At 40.3% G+C, this 24,320-nt stretch overlaps 2 protein-coding genes across 2 annotated transcripts in view; both read right to left on the reverse strand.

Moving 5' to 3' along the window:
• On the reverse strand, positions 1–6,794 carry star (steroidogenic acute regulatory protein). The gene is made up of 7 exons (XM_084945362.1): positions 2,947–6,794; positions 2,684–2,791; positions 2,430–2,557; positions 2,166–2,324; positions 1,851–2,035; positions 1,648–1,741; positions 1–1,544 (listed from the first exon to the last, which is right to left on the reverse strand). The coding sequence occupies exons 1-7, from the start codon at positions 3,119–3,121 to the stop codon at positions 1,425–1,427; spliced, it is 969 nt and encodes a 322-aa protein (XP_084801488.1). The 5' UTR covers positions 3,122–6,794; the 3' UTR covers positions 1–1,424.
• A 96-nt stretch (positions 6,795–6,890) lies between these two features.
• The window catches only part of grk5l (G protein-coupled receptor kinase 5 like), a 32,432-nt gene continuing 15,002 nt past the window's right edge, over positions 6,891–24,320 (reverse strand). The window contains exons 2-16 of the mRNA XM_084945361.1: positions 21,700–21,795; positions 21,466–21,578; positions 14,991–15,068; positions 13,423–13,520; positions 13,193–13,285; positions 11,497–11,560; positions 11,263–11,403; positions 10,993–11,183; positions 10,797–10,834; positions 10,521–10,610; positions 10,230–10,438; positions 10,007–10,144; positions 9,599–9,736; positions 9,356–9,487; positions 6,891–9,268 (exon numbers count right to left, since the gene is read on the reverse strand). Coding sequence (XP_084801487.1) covers positions 9,185–9,268; positions 9,356–9,487; positions 9,599–9,736; positions 10,007–10,144; positions 10,230–10,438; positions 10,521–10,610; positions 10,797–10,834; positions 10,993–11,183; positions 11,263–11,403; positions 11,497–11,560; positions 13,193–13,285; positions 13,423–13,520; positions 14,991–15,068; positions 21,466–21,578; positions 21,700–21,795 — 1,703 coding nt within the window. The 3' untranslated portion in view covers positions 6,891–9,184. The remainder of the gene's footprint in view (positions 9,269–9,355; positions 9,488–9,598; positions 9,737–10,006; positions 10,145–10,229; positions 10,439–10,520; positions 10,611–10,796; positions 10,835–10,992; positions 11,184–11,262; positions 11,404–11,496; positions 11,561–13,192; positions 13,286–13,422; positions 13,521–14,990; positions 15,069–21,465; positions 21,579–21,699; positions 21,796–24,320) is intronic.

Consider the following 24,320-nt stretch of genomic DNA (forward strand, 5'->3'; position numbering starts at 1 on the left):
TGGCACTTAAAGTGTTTAATGTTATCTGTTTTTTCCCAACAGGAAAGAGCAGAGAAATCATTCATCAACAGCATAATAAAAAGCACAAAAACACACACACCAATGATGCTGCTGTCATTTATTCAACACCGCTTTATGTTACAATAGCTCATAGCCAAATACATCTGCAAAATATCAATAAATAAAACAATGAAATAAAAGTGCAATTTCGCAGCAGAGGCACGGGCAATAAATGACTGTTTTCTGCCAAAGTGGGATGATGATGATGATGATGATGATGTATGAATATGTCAGAAAGCATACACTGACTTTTGCAGAAGGTCTTACCAGGACGGGGAGTCGTTGAGGCCAGTGAAATTGTGACATGATTATTATTTTTCTATTTCCTTTTACATTTTTAAATTGTTTTAATATTTATTTTTTTACATGCTTGCTGATGAGTACCTGAATCAGACTTAAAACATTCTGTTCAAGGGGAAATGACTAAATCGTGTTTTCCCAAAAGAGAATTCCAATCTCTGTGACTTTTCAAATTCAACAGATAAATTCTCCAAGCTTGGCCTGATCAAATTTAGAAAAGAAAACAACAAGGAGTGAACAACACCGGAGCCAAAATCCACTAACTGGAGAAGTGGAGATTTTAATCTTTGCATGTGTTACATTTCACTTCATAATCGGATTTGGACCATAAGCTTCTTGTTAAGTTCAGTTGCTGTTGTTAGCAGTCAAATGGCTCTTCGGTTAAGATAGCTGTGGCACATCCAATGTTGTATAGCCTGTATATTAATATTAAGATTAATCTAACAAGCAAACGATCCTGGGAAGAGGCACAAATTCCCTGGAGTTGTAGACCTTTCACCTGGAGCCACAGGTGAAAGGTCCAACCCAGACTCTTAAGATCAGTAATCCACAAACCCAACATTGCAGTTTATAGTGGTGCTGGATATACATTTTAAATGGCATTCAGTTTGTCTTCACTTTGCAGTTTAGTCTTCACTTTGTGATCAGAACTCTTAAAGGTGTTATTATGTGCTCTAAAACCCCCACAATTTTATTATATGACTGTCGCCTGCCTTTAATCAGTAGCATTATATTTACAGGGCACTTGTTTGAGACTGAATCTCTCTGAAGGATTTTAGCCTAGTTGTTTTAAAACACCCAAACAGGGACCTGAGACACTAAAAGCCAAAGGCGACGATTCCTAACCTGATTAAAAACAATGAAAGCACACAGTCTGTAAGACTGGTGTTAGAGACAATCATGGCAGATTTTCTATTTTTTAGGGAAAGAAAAACACACATTTACCGACTGCAGCAGTTTAAGCAGATAAATATGAGTTTTGTTTTGGGTTTTTTCTTTTGTAAATGAGCAGAGGCTACTTTTCTGCCACGTCTCTGGTGCCAAAGCTCAATAGACATCCAGTGTCACCAGGCAGGAGACATCTCCACGGAAACATTGTTAGCCATCCTTTGCCTGAGGTGGCTGGCAAAGTCCACCTGCGTCTGAGCGAGCACTTTGTTTATGATTGTCTTTGGGATCCAGCCCTGCCAATAACAGAGACAAAACCAGTGTCAGTTTGAATCAAATGACGCTTTTACACAAATCTAATACCAGTGAAAGGGAAGATGCAAACTTGATCATTCATACCTTTAGATCTATACTTAGTAACCAGGTGAATTTGGTCTTATTTGGGTCTTCAGCGCAGGGCTTCATAACTATGCAGGTTGGCCCGTTTTCCGCTCTGAGAAATGTAATGATTAACAGACAGTGTCACTTTAAAATAATCTGCACGCAAACAGTCTGTGCATCCATAAAGTAATGCCCCGGACTGATGGCTCCCCATTGCTTACCTGACAACACCCCTCTGCTCAGGCATTTTTGGGTGCTGAGTGGACATTCCTGCCAGGAAGCAGGTGGAGCCTCGCCGCTTGGCACATCGGACACTGACAAAGTCCCTGGGTCCCACCACATTGCCGGGGGTCTCTGCGGATACCTCATGGGTGATCATCGTGTCCTGGCCGATCTTTTGGAGAATCTGGAGAATTCCGAAGTAAAGCATCATTAATTAACATTTCTGGATATATTTGTGTAACATGTTGTAAGTGTACGCTTTTAAAATAGCAGAATAAAAGAAGCAATAACCATTAATTTTTCAACTTTCTTACTTTGACTTCTTTCACATTTGGGTTCCACTCCCCCATTTGCTCCATATTTCCAACTAGCTCTTTGTAAAGATCATCAGGATGTTGCTCCAGCATCACTTCTAGCTTGAACACCTTTCCGACATCAGGTAGCACTTTGCTCAGGACCTTGTCTCCATTCGCCTGCAGAAGAGAGGGAATGGGGACGAGAAGTGTTAAAATGTAAAGTTTCATAGCGGAGCTAATACAAAAACGCTTGACTTTGATGCCAATAATGTATGCACGCACAGCAACAGTTTCAGTGGTCCAGCCGTCCTGCTCGCTGAGGATTCTGATGGCCTTTTGCAGTGCATCTTCACCTTGTTTCAAATAAGACATCTCCTCCTCATTGTAACCCTCTTCTTCAATCTGAGAACCTTAAAACCAAATTGCAATTATCCGAATTATACCTGTTTATGTCTTATTCTATGATTAAAAAAATCTGATCATGCATGACCTTTTCTTTTCGCATTACAGTGACTGAAACAATCACAACAACTCACTGAGAAGAGAGCTTCGACGGTGGACTTGGCTGATCCAGTTACTGGGGCCTGGACCTGCCAGCCTGTACAGCTCATGATGAATGGCCACCATGGCATTCTTCCTCAAACCTGGAAAGCGCAGACAGAAAATACTCCGTCACTGTACCAGAACTTCCAGAAGGATTATCGAACAACATCTGTCTTCATTTTTTCTTTACTCATCAGGCTGGCATGTAGACTGCAACTTGGAATTTGTGGACGAATTTGTGGATTCGTTCACTCACCTGTCATATTCCTCATGTGCCGATAGGAGATGCCAGCACACAGTTTAAAAGTAGCAGGCAGCATTTTCAGTTTCGAAGAGCGCTGAGAAAAAACTGTATAAAGGCAAGAAGATTGCAGAGATTCAAACTCTCTCTGAGCTGTGAATGTTCTAAATGGCCCAGCTCCTGGGTCCATATATATAGGAGCACTGCCCACAAGGCCGCCTTGCTATCACTGTGTAGATAAACACACACACATTTCACTGTACAAATGGCCATGCCACCAAGGTTGCATCGTGCACGCAACAAGAATGCCCCACACAGACGCAGACATTAGTATATCAGTGGTGACACTGGGAAAAAAACAGCCTTTCGTCAGCAATGAAAACACCCAAAAGAGAGGTCAGTGCGAGAGACCCTGAGTGACTCATGCATCCCTTCATGGCCCATTACATGCTAAACACTCTCTGGAATTTGAGGGCAAAAATTTTCCATTCAGTTAGGCTTGTTTCTTCTCCCAGTATGACTGAACCCTGAATGGTACTTGGAAATATAAGTGAGTGAAATGATCAGACATTAACTTTAATGTTGTGCTTGGAGACTTTGGGCTCCCTTTAACAAAAACAACAGCAAAATGTGTTTGAAGATGGCTTTAAATGGACAATGTTCGTAAGACATCTGCTGTAAAGGGTTTTGCTCGTGTTTGAAGTCTCAGAGACCTTAACTGCAAAGGTTTCAGCTATGGATAAATAGGGTGGATTTTCATAAACTGTCTCAGTGGCTATTTCTGAGAATCTTTTTAAGGTTTTTAGGATTTATTGTTGCATATTTTTTTCTACAGAAAACGTTTATCCCACATTTAGCTATGTCACCATGTGGGGCAGCATTGTTCCTTATCAGTGAGCAAATGAAAGGAAGATGCACAGGCCACGGCCCTGTGTTTCTTCACACTCTACGTTACATATTAAATGATTTCCCTTTGGGAATTTTTATTTACGTTAGGGCAAAAGATAAAAAAAAAAAAAACAACTTTTAAGAACAAAAATGGTTGATTTTGCAACAATATGTGCAAAAAGCAAGCATTAAAAGCACATCTATGCACTGAGCTGTAGTTATCCGGAGCAAAAAGTAACCCTAAGGTCGAAGGAAGTACGTAACTGTGGGTGATTCTGCCAAAAATGCATATTCTGAGTGTTTTGACTGTGAAGAAACAGGGAGAGAGTCAAAATGTTTTGTTTTGTTCAAGTGCAAACTGACAGGAAGTATGAATAACAATTTGCTGCTGAGAACTGAACATCCTTAAACATCTTTTTTACATTTACAGTATTTACCACGGCCGATATTCTGACAACAGCTCATACAAAACAGACGTACAGAAGCGTTCCTTATACTAGGAAAACTGACTTTGTATAACATACTTTAGGATTAAACAATAATAAGAGAGCAATAAAATTTTAATGCAAGCAACCAAACTTCACTATGAATCTTTTGCCGCCTGCCCATTACATCACACTTTTCTTGAAAGTTCTTCCTGAAGGCTTGGTTAATCATCAGATGCTGCACCACCATCTGTGAAAAACATATTTTATCAAGCTGCTCACATGTTTTGTGAACCTTGCTTGCTTCTTCCAAGAAAAACCCTGGCTATCTAACAGAAATATTGCCTCAGTGGGCCCCGCACGTCAAGCACATGCTCAGAGTCACGGGAACAGAAAGCTGTCAAGTGAGTTGCAGGTCATCTGATTAGTGAACAGGAATGCATGCAGAAAAAACCCCCTAAAAAAATCACCACTATCGAATAAATAAATTACCAAAAAAGAGCCTTAACCTACAACCTCGTGTCCCTCTGGCTTGATGACAGGAATCATCTATCAGTCCCTTTGGCCTTCTGCAGGGTGACTTCTTTTATTTACCATGGGAACACACACTCCTAGTGTCTTAACCATTTCTGAGCCACAGTGGACACAGTGCAGATTCTAGGCTGGTAAAGGTTAAGACTCTATGTCTTAAACGAAGGTACATTTCTGTAAGTGAAATGGTAAATGGCCTGTATTTGTATAGCGCTTTACTTAGTCCCTAAGGACCCCAAAGCGCTTTACACTACATTCAGTCATTCACACACTGGTGATGGCAAGCTACATTGTAGCCACAGCTGCCCTGGGATGCACTGACAGAGGCAAGCCTGCTGGACACTGGTGCCACCGGGCCCTCTGACCACCACCAGTAGGCAACAGGTGAAGTGTCTTGCCCAAGGATACAACGACCAAGACTGTCCGAGCCGGGGCTCGAACCGGCAACCTTCCGATTACAAGACGAACTGGCAACTGGCACGATCGCCCCAGTGCTCTAGCTTTTGATCCTGGAACAGGGAGTCATTACTAACTGATGAGATGTAATGCAGTTTTAACATTTCGGCTTAATATCCTCAACATTTGTTTGACTTGACACTAGGACAATTTTTTCTTCCTTTTCTTTAACTTTCATATCATATGGATTGAATACTTCTGCATAAATAAAGGTATGTGAGATACATAAAAGGCTATGCGAAAAGATGTTGTGCTCATTACTCAACCTCCAGCATTACATTTCTGTTCTTGTGAATTCACAATACTGAATAAAATCAGGACCAAAGTGGTGAATAACATAAATATGTGACATGTACTGGATGTACAGTTATTCCCCTAATAGTCTTGGAAAAAATAAAGTTTTCATAGAACATTGTTTATCATTATTACTTGCTTTTATTTAGTTTAATCTCTTTATGCTATTTTAACTTGAATTTTGTTCTTCTAAAGTGTCATATAAATAAACCTTACTTACTCAGTGCTTCTATAGGAATTAAGAGGGAAAGTAACAGCCAGGTGCTGCAAATCAATAAACTTGATTAGCTGGGTATCACAAAGTATGTTACAAGGCTACATCTAAGACTCTGCAGTCCTGAGTAAGCATGTTAAAAATGAAGGTTTATTACAGTACAATTAGAGAAAGATTAAACAAGTATGCTTTTGTCTTGTTTTTTCAGAGGGAAGAACACCGTAGTGTGTAGGGATGGTACCTTGCTCAGGGGTACCTCAGGGTAGCCGTTCAGTGGATTCAAACCCCCGACCACTCTACCTACTGAGATCTCAAGAGAGCTGTGTATAAACAGTTGCCTGCAAACCTCAGTGAACTGAAGCAATTCTTTAAAGATTGAGCCAAAATGCCTCCACAGTGGAAAATGGAGGCATCCACAAGGAAATGAAGCTATGATAGAGTGATATTAACACAATGTACGCACTTAAAAACACAAACTCTGGCTATGGATGAGGCCTCATAATGGTTTACAAAATATATTTTTACACATTTTGCCCCTTCATTTTGTACTCACATTTAAACATCTACATGGCCTATGAGAACTTAGTTACTGCACAATGATTCGCTGCATTTATTTGCCTGTAAAATATTACACTATGGGAATGCAATATTGCAGATCATCTGTTTGTAAAGGAAACATTAAAAACAAACCTCAATCAGGGTTGTCAAGCTCATACAGCTGCTTTTATCTTAAGGGGGGCCAGACCATTGAAACTACACGATGAAAGCATAAAATTACAGTCTTTATTATATTTAATATTTTTGTTTATTTACTGTAGACTCACAAATAGTGGAAGAAAAAACAAGAACTTTCCCAGTATTTGATTGTTTACCTGTTAGTTAATTACTGCGCTGGGCAGTCTTAATAACGCACTAAAGCTATAAAAGTTAAAAATCTATGCACTACTTTCCAGAAGTGTCCAGTTGACCAGGTTTGGAGTCTTCGCCTGGCTGATTCTGACCCCTGGCCTTATATTTGACACTGGTGCCCTAAATGACAACATTCTTACAGCATAGTAAAGTTGTACGAATGCAGTATATGTCACAAAAAGAAAAAGTCTTTGCAACCAGCACAGAGCAGGCAGGGAAATAAATAGACAAACTGTAGAGTATTCAAACTATAATACAGAGTTTATTGGGACTTGAAGGACACAGTGGGTTTGGCTTTCACATGCACTCAGCACTTTGCTGTATATCACATTTAAGAAGGAAAATTCCCTCATTGATTCACTCCTCTCCATCCTTTTGCTCCTCCTTCCCTTCACTTCCAACAAACCATGTGAGTTTGTGTGTATTGGTGTTGACACGTTCCCCCAGCGAAGCAAACAGAGCATGACAGTCAGAGAATAAACAAAGTGCTGATATTTGTGTGGGCATTGTCTGAGAGCTCATGCTAACAAGGAGGCACTTCAGTCTGATTCAGATTTTTTTCTTCATATCAAGTACGCAGAGGGGAAAAAAAAAAGGCTTGTGTGAGATTGGTAAGGACGATTAAAAAGTATTGCATGGACCAGCTTTCACTACCTCAAACAGGGAAAATACTACATTCTTAAATTAACAAGAGCCTGAACTCTTTTAACTGGCGGTGCTGCTGCGAGAAGGCCACTTCTATGCGCGGAGATCCTCTGGTGTCTCCCTCTCCTCCTCCTGGCTCTAGCATGACTGAACTGGACTCATTAAGGGAAAAAAAAATATCAAAAGGCAAACCTTTCACATAGCTGTGTGTCCAACTGTAATCGAAGACACAGGGTATCAAGAGGAAGACCCTTTAGATTTGTGAGGCATTTTTGAAGAGCGTGTTGAGGGTAGGTGTAAGAGGGCTAAAACATAACATAACCTGAACAGCAAATGTCTATGCAGCAGTATCTTTTACATGGACAAACAAAAAGGCATAGGGAGAACAAGAACACTTTAGTTTTGGATGTAGAAAAACAAATGTCATGTGACAATATCACGACAATAATGTGCCTTAATGATCAGAGGTAAAACATTTTCATTTGGTAACAAAACAGCATGACATTATTTGAAATTGTGCAACTTGGTCAGGCTGAGTGCATGTGTTCCTCTCCACTCTGTGGGGACTGTGCAGAAAATCTGAGCAAAACCGAACAAAACAAAAACAACAAAAAGAAAAAAAAAAAGAAAAAGAAGTAGAGTTCTGTTTCTGTACAGCAAGTTAATTAGTTTGTCAAACTCCACATAATCTCAACTATAAAGTGACACTGTAAACCGAGGGAGGGGGGGGGGGCGTCTGCGTGTATATGATGGTAACATCAGTGGAATGAGGTATGCAAAAGCGAAAGGGATATAGCTGTCCATACTTACACTTGTCCATGCAATGAAAACACAACACGAGTCTCACAATTCTGAGGGTGCGCGTCGATCTGATTGTGTATGTACTGTATGCATGTATGTGTGCTTTAAGCGGTATGATATGTCTGCAGGCTCATATTTAGAGAAAAAAAAAAGTGTCGAAAAGGGATCACGCATTCTGATCCTCCAGTTGTTTCAAACAACGGCTAAAAAAAACAAAAAAAAAAACAAAAAAAACAAAAAAAAACAAAAAACACTAAACAAAAAACCTTCAATAAAACCCAAAAATTCAACAATGACAACAGTATCACAAAACTAAACCGTAATCTTTGGCCTGAGTGTACGCAAGGCAATGTACATTTATGTGTTGAGGTTGTTGAGGTGATGTGTTCTGAATGTTTAGGAGTGATCTGAGGTATAGCAAGTGAAATGCAGAAAGAAAAAACATGTTAAAGTTGTGCAGATGGCGACGCCTGGGGAGGCGGGGGGGGCTGCCGATAGATGGAGAGATATCAGTACGAGATACAGGCCAGAAAGACAGTACACGACTGAAAGTGACTGGAAAAAAATATAATCTTTTCTTCTTTTTTTGTCTGGAAAAACAAATAAACAAATAAACTAAAAATTCACCAAGACCCCATCTTCGATTCCCTGTGGTGGTCTTTATTATACAGTGGATCCCCTGAATATTAGCTTGTTTTCTATCCTTTTTTTTTTTTGTTTAATTTCATCACTATCAGTGGCTCTGTTCTACAGTCCAACAATCCTGAGGGTAGGTAAGGTTTGTCTAAATATTTCCAAAAGTCTCTGCAACACTGACCATCCTACTTCAAATGCCCAGGACATTAGGGCATGGTCATCCCCCCTCCCCATCCCACCCCTCCCTCCCTCCCACCAAATGGACTGACCATCAAGGCTTTTTAGACCGGCTGTCTCCGGCTGCTGCTCAGGCCCCAGCAGTGGACCAGTCAGCAGGAGGGAAGCCCTCGGTAGCTCCTTCCCTTTGCACGGTGTGTGTGTGTGTGTGTGTGTGTGTGTGTGTGTGTGTGTTCTGTGTTTGTGTGTGTGGGGCGCCCACACAGCCACGATGCCACTAGGGGGCAGAGTTGGACATGGAGTCCACAGAGTTTACGCTGGAAGACTGCACACGGCTGTTGGAAATAGACACCTCTGGGTGCTGCGGCAGAAAAAGAGAGATAGATTTGCGTGGGTTAATCGAAATTGGCTTTGCCTGCTTTCCAAATGCGCCTGTCCGTTCACTTACATGCCTCCTGAAGATCCTGTCCAGCAGGCTGCGTCGAGGTGGCTCTGGCGGCTGGTTCCAGTCCAAATCTGGAGATCTCATCCCATGTGGCCCAAACACATTCAAATCTCTGAAACACTCGGTTTCTATCATCTGGATAAGATGAGAATAAGAAGCAGAAAGAGGAAAACTTGTGAGCTTTCCCAGCAAGTTACGAGAAGCGCACTGAGCGTTTAAAATGCCGTATGACATGAACGCGCTTACCTCATTCTGCCACGGGATGGAAACGCTGCCTGTAGAGAATTTGGAGTAGAAGTCATTGTCTGTTTGGTCCAAATTGACTCCCTTGACTGTGGAGAACTGCTCTATGTCCAAAACATCCTTACAGTACACTGCCCGAGGCTGAGAGAGGGCAATGACCATGAAAAAGATTGGGTTGAAGGGAAAAACAGAAAACAAGTTTATCTTAATAGATAATTTATCATCATGGAATTTTGCTTGCTGTTTCTGATTTTTTATTTTATTTTTTATGCTGGCTATTTTTGAATATTTCCACTGATATAACAAACTTAAAAAATGTCCTTACTGACGCAGGAAGTGTCAGTAAGGATACTTGGTTTTAGCAGTGAGTTTGATTTAAACCTCCAGTGCAGAACAATATCAACAACTCACATCAGGCACAAAGGGAGGCTCCACCATTCCAGCCTCCATCCTCTTGAAGTTGATGTTTTTGAAGAACGAGTGGGCCTTGACGCCTGCTGCTCCATCCGCCTTGCACCCCAGCCTCTGCTTAGGGTCTTTGGTGAGCAGCTGGGTGAAGTAGAAGCAGAGATGAATCACTCAATTGTTCATCATTCATCTCTCGCTATACAAACATCTCTCCATCAAGCCTCACCATTCTACAGATGGCCTTGGCGTCCTCTGTAAACTTGTCGTTGTACTCCTCCTCTTCGTCCTGCACCCTCCTCTCCACTTCCTCCCGTTTCACTCGCTCTTTGCGGGCGCGGAAGGGCGATCGCCCAGCGGTCATCTCGTAAATGAGGCAGCCCAGTCCCCACCAGTCAGGACTCATGGCGTACTTTTCGTTATTTATCACCTCCGGAGCTGTAGACCCAAGGGAGAAACTTAATGAAACTTGCACATTTTACCCTTCTCCTTTAAAAATGTTGACTACAGTGCTTCTTACCCATGTAGCCTACTGTCCCCACTCTGCCTCTAATGAGTTCTCCATCAGGCACTTTGATAGCCAGCCCCAAGTCAGAAATGCGAATGTGTCCTGCAACACAGAGTGTTAGTGAGGTGAGGTGAGGTAGAACTGCTGATGTTATCCACATGTACCTGACAGGATCTTTGTGCACAACTAGCTGGCTGTAATTTATCATAAGGTAAATGTGCAATTTAACATGCAAAATGCTGCATCGCAATATTTACGAATAAGAACTGCTGAAACTTCAAGACTCACCGTTGTCATCTAATAGGATATTCTCAGGTTTCAAATCCCTAAAGATGACACAGCATGCAAGTGTGTTAAAGCATAAAGTATCAGTTCACAACACACATTATTAAACAAAATTTTTAAAAAAACATTAACATTCAAAGGCTTTTCTCCTCTGACTGAATTACACCTTAAAATGCATTTAAGACTGTGTGACATTTACCTGTAGACGATCGATTCCCTGTGCAAATGTTCGAGACCGCAGCAAATTTGAGCAGCGTAAAACTGGACCCTGTCTTTGTCGAAGCCAGGCGTGCCCATGTTGTAGATGTGAAACTTCAGGTCGCCGCCGTTCATGATGGTCAGCACCAGACACAGGGCGTCTTTGGTCTCGTACGCGTACGCTAAGCTCACCTGGTTGAAGACAAGAACACTCATGCAGAAGCCGCAAGGCATCAATGCTGCACTTTATTCCTCTTAATTTTCTACTTACGACAAATCTACTGTTGACTTTCTCCAAAATCTGCTTCTCGTTGAGAGCCATGGACTCTCCTTTCCTCTTCTTTATCCTCTTCTTCTCAAGCTTCTTGCAGGCGTACATCTTCCCTGTTGCTCGAACCTGGCAGGCACATACCTGAGGATTAAAGACACCGTGTTATCTCACATTTCACTGTGAAATGGCAATACTTTTAATGTCAACATCAAAATTTATCTCCGGGTCTCTCACCTCTCCAAATCCCCCCTTTCCCAGCACTCGGTACTGTCTGAACGTGTCCTTAGTGATTGGTTGCCTGGCAAAACACAGGCACAGCAAAACCCATTAAGAGATGTTCATAGTATTGATTAAGACAGGCATTATGTGCAGAACTCAATACCATCCTGAGTCTGTTTCCTGTATTGATGATGGAACCTCTTGTACATAATTTCACTTTCCAGATACGGCTACAATCAAGGCTGCTCCGAAAGCCTGCTGTTTGCTTCCAACTGCTGTTTATTTACATGCCATCTGCATAAAATATTATACTGTTTAGAATGAGGTGTAATTCTATCCAAGTCATTTCTTATCTGGAAAATTATACCTTCTTAACTTTTTAAATTATGGTTGTTGGGGCTGTCATGACATCTGACTTTCATTTCATGATTATCACAGAAAGTTCTAGATATAATATTATTGCAATATCATTGTATTCAATTCATGTCTCATTTTATTCATTGTGAAATGACTTTAAAGAAAAAAAATAACAACCCCAAAACCCAAAAGGTTGGGATTTTGTGCAAAATGTAAATAAAAACAAAATGCCGCCATTTGGAATTCGGATAAAGCCATGTTTTATTCACAACAGAACACAGAAAACCTATTTGATGGTTAAAATGGAGAAAAAAAAAAAAATGGAGCTCGTTTTCAATTTTACTGCAGCAACATATTTTGCAACTAATTAGGTGACGTGGCAACAGGCCAGTAATATGATTGGGTATAAAAAGAGCATCAGTTTCTCAGTAAGTATATATAGGCAGAGGTTCATTTTTTTGATGATGCTGTTCCCTCATCAGACAATATTCCTCTCTAAAAAGTCCAGCAGCTGCTCTACAGGCTGTTGTTAAAAGAAGAGGTGGTGCCACACAGTGGTGAACACGGCCCTGTCCCAACTACATCAACATCAAAAGGAGCCAATAATTTTTCAGTTACATTCAGTTAGAGTTTTTCATTATTTGATATAATTTCTGTGTTCTATTGTGAATAAATTATGGATTCATGGGATTTGCTAATCATTTTGTTTTATTTAGATTTTACACAGGATCCCAACTTTTCCCGAATGGTTGCTGCAAAAATACAAAGTCCATGAGAGGTGATGACACAGTTATTTCCCAGACTATCAAATGTCCATTACTAAAATAATAATGATATTTCGTTTGCAAATATCACAGTTATAGTCAATACAGACTTTGCATAATGCGGACTTTACTTATGTTGGGTTTTTCCTTATTTACATGTTGCTGGAGTCTATGTTTGTCTCTTTTTAGGTTGTTTCTTTGACTCACTGAATCTTTACCACAACGTGATCTGGAGAACAGACAGCGGCTAATTTTTGTTTTAAAACGGTCAAACTCCACGCCAAAAATAATCAGACAAAAGAAGCACTGAATGAATGTGAGCTTATTTACCGTCATACACATCAACTTTTATCTCGACTTTAATTTTAACCTTGCTGTATTTATAGGACAGTGATCTTTCCTAGTCATTTTACAAATAAATGATATGTAATCCATATTATCTTGATTACTGATTATTCCCCACATTCATATCCCTGACTACAACTACTAAATTACATTTTATAAATGTCTGCATTCAGAATTTCAATGCGTTTTTGTTTTTTTTTTTACACAGATGAGAAATGGATATAAGCAAACAAAACCCAGCCAACCTCTCCAGCATCTTCCACTGTAGAAAGCGGTCAAAGTACATGCTGTTCTGGTAGTCTGCAAACGGAGCTCCACTCAGGTAGTCATGGACAGCCCTGGTGCAGCGCAAAAAAATAAAATAAAAAAATCAGTTACCAAAACGCACGTTGTGGGATGAAAATGCAGAGACAAGGCAGAGACAAATTAGAGAGAGTCCTGCAAACAGGTGAGCGTGAATGAATGAGGAACTCACTTGCGGCAGTTGCTGAAGATCTCCTTACATGGACTCAGCTCGAGGTTCTCTCTGCACTGGTCTGCAAAAACCTCCGCTATGTCTACACGCTGAGGTGACTACATCAACACATGTAAACAGTAGCACACATACAGGAATGCGTCACTCTTTATTACACACACTACAAATTAAAGAGGTAACATAAATATGGGCTCAAAATGTGGTCATAAATATTTTGTACTTGTAAAAAAGATTTGTATGTGTAAAAAAGATTTGTGTGTGCGTAAAAAAGATTTGTGTGTGCGTAAAAAAGATTTGTGTGTGGACTTAAAAAAAAAAAACCCTGCAAGTTACAAGTACGAATTTTGACCCTATTTTTCTTCCTTTCATCTGATTGGTCAATGTCATGTCAATCACAAATGTAACAATCCAATCAGAGAACAGATGGGTTTGGCTGTCGGAGGGGCGCTTTTTTGAACTGCAGGTCCTTGAAGGGTGATACAGTTTGAAGCTGGAGGATCTCTATATAAATATCCGATAGCAGCTAGGTCCCCTAACTTTCAGTAGCTGTTGAAAGGAAAAAGTTGTGGTATATCAGTGGTTAGAAATACCATTATTACTTTAGGATTAGTTTAACACAAAGTCAGGGCTGACCCAGGACCATTGCTGTGAGTCACAGTGCGCAGCATAAAAGTCCTTTCACATCAGACGCAGGATGTGCTGCTAATGCTAACTGCTAACTAAAAGCAAAGGATCCAGAATTTGTTACGCTGGCTGCTGGGCTCTGTGGGTTTTTGCAGCAGCTCTACCTGTACTAGATGCACCTGCTCCTTGTCTTTTCTATCTCTGACTTTATGTCCTCTACAAGAGTTTCTGTTTTTTTTGCTGGTTCTTCAAATGTTCAATAAAAACATGTATGCTAATTCATAACGAAGAAAGCTTTGTAATGAAGACTGTCATTTCCAAAACACTGCCCGCCCCCACCCCGCGGTCCGCAGCGCTGTTGAAAAGGCTGTGGAAGTCCCTATATTAAACACGTAGACCTGTGACACAAAAAATCACCAAACTCGGACGACCACAGACTGTTTTCCTTCGTGGTGATGAAGGAAAACGCTGGGTTGGCATGTAAAAGGGCATTTATTCCCTTCAAAGACCTGCAGTTCAAAAAAAGCGCCCCTCCGACAGCCAAACCCATCTGTTCTCTGATTGGATTGTTACATTTGTGATTGACATGACATTGACCAATCAGATGAAAGGAAGAAAAATAGGGTCAAAATTCGTACTTGTAACTTGCAGGGTTTTTTTTTTCTAAGTCCACACACAAATCTTTTTTACGCACACACAAATCTTTTTTACAAGTACAAAATATTTATGACCACATTTTGAGCCCATACATAAACGCCTGATCTAATTGACGATGAAGTAACAATACATTGACTTTTTAATGCGTACACTTGATTACTAAACCCATGCAGGCATCTTGGCGAACTTTAATTCTGCCATCTGCTTACAAAGTTTTCTTTTGAAGCAAAGTGTGAAAAAAAAGAAGGCTCGAAAATTTTTAAAATGCATCAAATGAGGAAACTTACATTTTCTGATAGAAAGGCCTTGATGATCTGGCACCCTCTGCTTTTTCTTTTTTCATCAGGTGTTACCTCATAGTCTTCCTAAACAAGAGAACAACTCAGTGTTGTTAACAAAACTCCTGTTATAGATTTGTGTTACATACTTTTATAGATGTGACAAAAGTACAGGGAGTGCAGAATTATTAGGCAAATGAGTATTTTGTCCACACCATCCTCTGCATGCATGTTGTCTTACTCCAAGCTGTATAGGCTCGAAAGCCTACTACCAATTAAGCATATTAGGTGATGTGCATCTCTGTAATGAGAAGGGGTGTGGTCTAATGACATCAACACCGTATATCAGGTGTGCATAATTATTAGGCAACGTCCTTTCCTTTGGCAAAATGGGTCAAAAGAAGGACTTGACAGGCTCAGAAAAGTCAAAAATAGTGAGATATCTTGCAGAGGGATGCAGCAGTCTCAAAATTGCAAAGCTTCTGAAGCGTGATCATCGAACAATCAAGCGTTTCATTCAAAATAGTCAACAGGGTCGCAAGAAGCGTGTGGAAAAACCAAGGCGCAAAATAACTGCCCATGAACTGAGAAAAGTCAAGCGTGCAGTTGCCAAGATGCCACTTGCCACCAGTTTGGCCATATTTCAGAGCTGCAACATCACTGGAGTGCCCAAAAGCACAAGGTGTGCAATACTCAGAGACATGGCCAAGGTAAGAAAGGCTGAAAGACGACCACCACTGAACAAGACACACAAGCTGAAACGTCAAGACTGGGCCAAGAAATATCTCAAGACTGATTTTTCTAAGGTTTTATGGACTGATGAAATGAGAGTGAGTCTTGATGGGCCAGATGGATGGGCCCGTGGCTGGATTGGTAAAGGGCAGAGAGCTCCAGTCCGACTCAGACGCCAGCAAGGTGGAGGTGGAGTACTGGTTTGGGCTGGTATCATCAAAGATGAGCTTGTGGGGCCTTTTCGGGTTGAGGATGGAGTCAAGCTCAACTCCCAGTCCTACTGCCAGTTTCTGGAAGACACCTTCTTCAAGCAGTGGTACAGGAAGAAGTCTGCATCCTTCAAGAAAAACATGATTTTCATGCAGGACAATGCTCCATCACACGCGTCCAAGTACTCCACAGCGTGGCTGGCAAGAAAGGGTATAAAAGAAGAAAAACTAATGACATGGCCTCCTTGTTCACCTGATCTGAACCCCATTGAGAACCTGTGGTCCATCATCAAATGTGAGATTTACAAGGAGGGAAAACAGTACACCTCTCTGAACAGTGTCTGGGAGGATGTGGTTACTGCTGCACGCAATGTTGATGGTGAACAGATCAAAATGGTGAACAGATCAAAACACTGACAGAATCCATGGATGGCAGGCTTTTGAGTGTCCTTGCAAAGAAAGGTGGCTATATTGGTCGCTGATTTGTTTTTGTTTTGTTTTTGAATGTCAGAAATGTATATTTGTGAATGTGGAGATGTTATATTTGTTTCACTGGTAAAAATAAATCATTGAAATGGGTATATATTTGTTTTTTGTTAAGTTGCCTAATAATTATGCACAGTAATAGTCACCTGCACACACAGATATCCCCCTAAAATAGCTAAAACTAAAAACTACTTCCAAAAACATTCAGCTTTGATATTAATGAGTTTTGTGGGTTCATTGAGAACATGGTTGTTGTTCAATAATAAAATTATTCCTCAAAAATACAACTTGCCTAATAATTCTGCACTCCCTGTATTAACGTGCACTTGATCGTCTGCAGTCTTTGATCCAAGGACAAGTAGTTATTTATCAGTGCCAATTTCAAACAAGGCAACTTATTTAATGAACATTTTCTAAACTATAAACAGTGGCATTTACATCACTTGATCAATTATTGGCTAATTTCAAAGTTCAGATGTAAAAGATGATCTTTAGTTTGTTGTGAAGTTGTGAAACATTTCTTTAGACTTCTATAGATCTCAAATCTACAACAACAGACAGCATTTAGTAATGCAATGATTTATTGGCTGGGGTGTTGTGAAACTGTCTTTCAATCTGACCTTTTATTAATTACTTCACTGACATTTGTAACAGCTTGATTGTTGACTTTCTGTAGCAGCAAACCATGACTACATGTTTTATTAACCACAAAGTCCCAGTGGACTTGGAAGACACCCACTATTCTTTTGCAGTTGTTGAATAACAGAATTTATTGGAATGAAAATAATAACTTCTCCCTTCCAGTCAAGCCAAGTCAAACCGGTTTTTATCTCAAGCATCCCAAATCCCAAATTTACATCGACGAGATCTATAATCTGCACAGGAGATTTGTTTAAAACAAGGAAATAAATTTCCCCTTAAACAAGTGCAGGAGGAAATGATGATAATAGAAAAACTAAACACAACTAAAGTGTTTTATAATCTTTCAACCAGAGAAAGTCAGCTGTGATAAATGACATGTTACTAAAATCCTTTTAAATTACACTGACGATGATTTAGAACTCGGACTAGAAGGCATTCAAACTGGATGCATAACTCCAATAGTGGAATAAAAAAAAGCCCCCCCCCAAAAAACCCAAATGTCTCTCGAATTCTTCCTGCTTTTTTCCTTTGAAAGACGAAACAGCTGCTGTGCGGTTACAGAAACACACACCTCTCACTCTCTGTATATCTGTGTTTCACTGTCACTCTCACATAAACATATGCTGCTCTTGGCTCCGTGTTTGCACACATGCAGCTGATGACACTAACAGGTTGGGTCGTTACGCGGCGGACAAACTGGACTTCTCGCAGGGGCAGTGACATGAAAAGCTCGCTGACGGATTTGGAAGCCGGCACTTTTAACCTCTCAAAAACGGGAGGGGGAGGGCAACATGGCATCCATGCGGCACGCTGGCATGGCTGTTTCTATTAGTGGGCTTTTTCCAACATGGCCCTGTGTTGCCTGGCAACCACACAGTAAACACGGTGGGATTCCTTGAGGTCCTGCAGTGTCACAGTGTGTCACACCAGCGTCACTAGCTTTCCACTACAACACACATCAACGTATATATGATATGCACCGCAGAAGCACACATGAGCTCGAAGCTTAAGGAAAAAACTGGCTTTAAAAAACCACAGCATCACAGACACTACAGAATGAAACACGAAGAAGCCAACACTGTACATAAACATGTAAGATTATGACTAAAAGTCACAGAGAACAAGAGAGAGCGCTGTGATTGCTGCCAAGTGTTGATTAACTGAGGCTTTGTTATCAGAGGTTTCAGAGAAACACACACACACAGTAAATGAGCTGTCTGACTCCCACCGCTTGCTGGAGGAGCAGGAAAAGGGGGGAGGGGGGTTCAGCCAAAGGGGAAAGAAGACGCCTCCTTAACCTTTTGGAAGCAGAGTAGATCCAACACATACAAACACCTTCTCATGATGTAAGAGGAACCATTGGAACCACTTAAGTTGCACACACCGAAAAAACACATGCACAAACACTCCCTCCTCCTTTTGAACCGCCGTGCTGATACTTTCACATGGCTTACACGTTTAAAAAAAAACCCTGCATACATAAAAGAACAACAATTACTGTAAATTGTAGATCACACTAATTACTGCACACTAGATTACACAATAACACTGTCTAGTAAACCTCATACCAGCAATGGACTGCAATGTTGTTTAATCACTTGTAATGCAACCACCTGCCTGGTTGTAAACACCCTCAGACCTGAGTAATTGTCAAATGGGGTGCATAAAGCTGAGTTTGTCACATGGACTGTAGAATTAGCTCCAACACATGCTTGGCTTGAGTGTAAGTGCTTTCCCCCTACACAGAGTGGGGGTGGCATGGAGGGGGTGATGGTCACTTTTAGGGCCGGGCGGTTAAAAGTGGGCAGAAAAGTGGAGAGACGGGGGTGCGCTGGGACTGGAAGGGGCTGGCGAGGGAAACAATGCGTCCTTTCTGCCCGTCACATATCCGCTAAGATATTCTGGGCATAGATAGATAAAGACTTAAATGTGTCATGTGGGAGGTATTTTGTCTAGACGTGGACATGGGGTGGTAGGAGGCAAAAAGCTGGATAGATTGGGGATCTGGATGGTTGAATAATCACTACTCCATTTAATTGTGTCCTCTTGCTGTGTGACCCAGCAACACCGGCGTTTTTGCAGCCTGCGCTCTAATCAAAGTGAGTACACTAAAAAGTTGATGAGTGTGTTTCCAGGACTGCATTTATCCAGCAATAAACACAATTTTTTTTTACTCCAGATACTCGCATCCGAGAACACGCTGCCCATTACATAACTGATCACACGCAGGTTACAATAAAAGGGACCTGTACAACTTAACATTTTTAGTCTTTTTTTTTAGATGAGCCTTTAATTCCATGCAAAAGAAAATAAATAAAGGGTGGCGACCAGAAATAACCATTGATTTTTTGGGCTGAAAGATGAATTAAAAATTATAGGTGATTATTTACTTGTAATGACAATTTGTAAGCACAAATCGTCATTACAAGGTGATATAAAGTCGAAGTGCAAACTACTTCTCTCAAAACGTCACCTATAAAGTAGATGTAATATAATGCCTTTGAAATCCTTTCATGTTTAATAGAGATCTTCTGATCTTCCAGCTGAGCTTGGACATTTTAAAGAAGCTAACAAAATAAAAATGGCTATCCAGCAATACAGAGCTCAAAGCTAGCCACAAGCTAGCAGCCTCAGCATGAGCAAAAGATTAAAGAAGTTACTGGGAAGATTATAGAGACAAGTGAAAAAGGGAAAAAGGTCATTCTCCTGTTATTTGGTGAAGTTAAAAACACACTGGAGAATTATATAAGCAACTGACATTGGTTTTGTTGCACCTGCTTTTGTTTGGTAAGGTAAAATATATCAGGTAAAGGTGGATGTACAACATCTGATTTTTGTTTATTTGTACATCTGTCCAGTAGCAGAGAACTTTACTTTCAGTTGTTTCAGTTTAAGATGATCCTGCAGCAGACCGTGGATTGGGTTATATTGTAAAGTTCAATGATTTCTTCACACTTTCTTCACGATATTGCAATCCGTGCATTTGTAGTTTATGTTTCTGAAAACTTTGTTTTACCTTTACCCATGAAAAGGATGTGACTGATTAGTTTGTCAAATCTAAAATGATCTGAAATGCAGAGACACTTTTCTTATTCTACTCTAATATGAGCTTCCACAAGACTGACTTTTGAGGGCCAGAGTGGATTATTCAAATGTAATTTCATGAAATAACGTAGCGCACTAACATTTTACATTATGCTGTTTATTCAGTTCTGTGCAAATTCACACTTTTGAAAAGTTTAAAACTTCCTGTTTAAGAATCCCTCTAGTAAGCACTCCACTCCTAGAAAACTCAAACAACAAAATCATTATTAACATCGTCTGTAGGTGTCATGATGCATGCTTCTGCCTGGGAAAAAAACAACCAAACAAAACTTGGATTTAACTAGGCAAATAAGTAAGAGCCCTCCATTGGACAACTGGCTACAGGCTGTTTAACCCTAACTGCTGTAGTGAGTAGCTTCTCATTCCTTAAACAGCCTTGTTGGAAGACATGGTATTCCGTGGTCGTGGTAAAGACGTTACACTGTCTCAGAAGGGCTAAATTATTGGTCTGCATCTAGCAAAGAAAACAACTAACAACTGTAACTACTAAAACTGTTTTAATAAGTTTCATTAAAACTTGGTGAACCATCATCTCATAGAAAGAAATGTGGTCGGAAAAAAAAAATCATGATAATTTTGGTGAAATAAAATGACAACAAATCAAAAGCAAAAATCACAGCTATTTCTGACTGTGAAAGTAAAAGTATTTCCACAAGCTCACTGAACTCAAGGGACTGGAACTAAACAACTGTGTAGCCTAAAGAAAACCACTTATGAGTGAGGCTAAATAGACAGAAAGATCGGAGTAACGGAAAAAGGTCACACGGTCTGATGAATGATTCAATGTGATGGGCAAATCACGATGAGATGAACCCATAATGCCTAGTGCCTACCATACTACCCTGTGGGGAGCAGTGTTATGATCTGGGGAAGCACTGCTGCTACACGAGCAAGGTGCTTGTGGGTTCAAACCTGCCAACTAGCTGGAGCCTTTCTGTGTTTATCAGTATTAATGCTTAACATTTTAAAAAAGGGTATAAAAAAAAATATTTCTAGGTGGGATCCTAGTGTTGGAATTCAGATCCCAACTGTATCAATGCAATGACACTGGATGTGTAAGTCAAAGCTTTAAATTGTGTTTCAAAGACACTCTGTGGAGCGGTAAGATGACAAAAACAACAAAAGTACACGTCAGCCCGAAATCCTGTTGCGATCAGGTTCAGTTACAATCACTGCTTGAGGGTTGGTGTGATCTGTCACAAGGAGTTGATGGTTGACTTTTCTATTCCTTAGTTTAAAAAAAAAAAAGATATTTTTAATGCAAATATAAAAAAGAGGTCGATGTAAGTCGTGTGTGCGTGCATGTTTACCATCGCATCCAGCAGCTGGATGCATCGCTGGAGTTTCGGTCTGGTCTCGCAGAAAAGACGGAAGAGAAGTCGTCCGATAGGCTGTTTCTCACAGATGCTGAAATATTCCCTGTCTGCAAAAGAAAAACAAACAAACAAAAAAAACATAAAATGAACACAGACTTTAAATCGCAGCCTTTCCAACAAACAGTCAAACACACTCTCTTTAGATGAAGGAAGTGCACAAACACGTACCGATGCTGTTTCCCAGTTCAGTACACTGGCTTATATGGGGAAAACGAAGGATCTCCTTCCATTTTTTGCTCCTTCCTTTCCTTTTCCCTCCTCCACCTGTGGTGACAGGTAAAACAAGAGGTAAAAATATTCAACTGAAAGAAATTAATAAAGTTGTCCACATTTATTTTCGTCAGTGAGGAGAAAATGAAGGCCCAATGGCTAAAAGAGAGGGGGAAGAGGGGGGTTGTGTGTGGGCTCTCCCCTGAATGAAATCATAGTCTCAGCGTGTATATATAATTCATAGATTACGTCTCACTTCCTCGGTAACGCTCTCCTCTCTCCACTGACTTTCCTGCTCACTTTTCATGTGAGTGGCTTCGCTGGAAGTGGAACAGTGTGTGTGTGTGTGTGTGTTTAATATGAGTGTGTGTGTTTTTGTGTCCACACAGACAGAAAGCCCATTCTGACCGGCTCAGTTCCCATCAGAACCCAGACTGGATTCCACTGCACTGAATAATCATGCATCAGCTTCCTGCAGCTACGTAACGCCATCACGAACAAAAACCACTTAGATCTACATCGCCTACTTAGATTTCTGAAGAAATTTTACTGTGCAGTCATCGACGGAGCTGATTATTTTGCCTCTTAACTTTGACCGCTTTCCCGTTATTCATCAAAGCCATGTCTAAATCACCTTTGGCGTTTTCTCACAGTATCCACCAGATGCGATTAAACGCAACTTTTAACCTCGTACTTCTACCGCAGCCCGCTTTGCCCTTACACCATGTTCGTCTCAAAGTTATTTTTTCTTAATATGTTACGACTGCTCTAATGAAATGACAGGGATTTCCTTTAACCGCTCTGTGCAGTGGAAATTTGCTGCAAGCAGCTCACCCAATGTGAGAGGCATTGAGAGCAATGACAAGCAGACATCTTTAAGTAATAACCCAGGAATGCGAGAGGCCCTACGTCATTGTGGAGGCTCTGAGTGAAAGCTTTTAGCAGTTTTCCCATCAATCCTGCTGCATTACTGTCTCATCCTTTCCTCCTGCTCTGCAGTCTGTTCTGCGTCTCACTGTTGCCTTTGTAATATTATATGATTTACTTGCCAAGAAAATTTAATTGCACTCAACAAGGTGAAGATTAGTCTCAAATTAGCATGTTTTGGTGTGATATTAGACCATAGCTGGGAAACTTTCTTCCCCAGAAAGCCATAAACTGACTAAGATAAAGTAAGCCAACGGTCAAACAAGTGAACCATAGCAGTGCTGACTGCTGAATTACGTTACACATGAATGTTGGTATAGACAGAACATACATATATATACATACATCACTGACTAAGGAAATGTTTACTCTATATTTACTATATGTAATATTTAATCTAACAGCAAATACATTATCTTATACATGAATACATTCATTCATGTTTTTGTCACTCTCTCTGCAAGATCATAAAAGTGTGCTACAATGTCTGATACTGAAATATCCTGCACCCAGAATGGATGTTCTGCTCTATATTAGTGTGCAAAAGTCTTAATCCATGCCTCAGTTCTTTTCCATTTTGCTGGGAAAACAGGAAATAGATGCAGTCATCTGCTGAAACATTTGCAAATATATACGGAAACACAGCATATAATTACCGTACCATTCTTCTTGCCCTTTAGATGGATCAACTGAGGGACAAGATACATCTCTCGGGTCCTGTATGAGGTCTACTCAAATTTTTCACATGACTTTCAGATACTCTCCACGTGCTGGAAGCCTGCTACTTTTTCCCCCTCCGCTTGTCCGGTTTCCTCAGGTTTTTAAGGACACTCTGCACAACATGCTGAGATATGAAGTTTTGAGCTCATAGGTTTTTGGGAACCACTTTGTTGGTGGAAAAATTTATGCCTGTCAGACTGTGTAATCTTTGATAACTTTTAACTATTTTTTGTTGTGAAGCTCTTTGTGATATTTATCTTAAAATGTGCTCTATGAATATTTAAAAAAAACAAAAACGTATTTACTTAATTTACTTACTTTTCACATATTGAACTAAAGAAATGGGAACAAATTATATGTTTTTGTGACAGGCTGCTGATAACAAAGAGTCTAAAGACTCAATTCCAGATTTGTTCTTTGCTAAATTGTCTGTTGTGTGTATGGACAACAGCGTTAGGTACAATTTTACAGCATGAATGATTCATAGGTCAGTGTTAAGTGGCTTAAGAAAAATCATCAGGCTCAAAGACTGGACTAAAAATGATTAACAAACTGGCCAATGTTGAAAGAAACACTTTGAAAGACCTTCACAAAGCCTGGAGAACTATTGCTTAAGACCAGTTTCCACTTTTTAAAAAATTACAACAAAATATGAAGAAATGAGGGGTGGCTCAAGACTTTTGCATGGTACGGGTTATTTTGCCCACATAGTACAAAAGCCTCATTTTACACACTTATGCTTATTATTCACTTACCAAGTATGACCCTCATGTGTCATACTTTCAGGATTACATTGCAACAGCCAGCCATAACCATACATTATACAGGCACAAAGGGATTTAATTAGAGATAATTTCCATCATTACAAGCTGACATAACATTTTTGAACAGATGATTTCACAGCAAAGTATACAAAAGTATTTCAATCCACT

Source organism: Perissodus microlepis, chromosome 12 (genome assembly GCF_051167445.1).
Source record: "Perissodus microlepis isolate ML-2025 ecotype Zambia chromosome 12, ASM5116744v1, whole genome shotgun sequence".
In the NCBI taxonomy this organism is placed as follows: Eukaryota; Metazoa; Chordata; class Actinopteri; order Cichliformes; family Cichlidae; genus Perissodus; species Perissodus microlepis.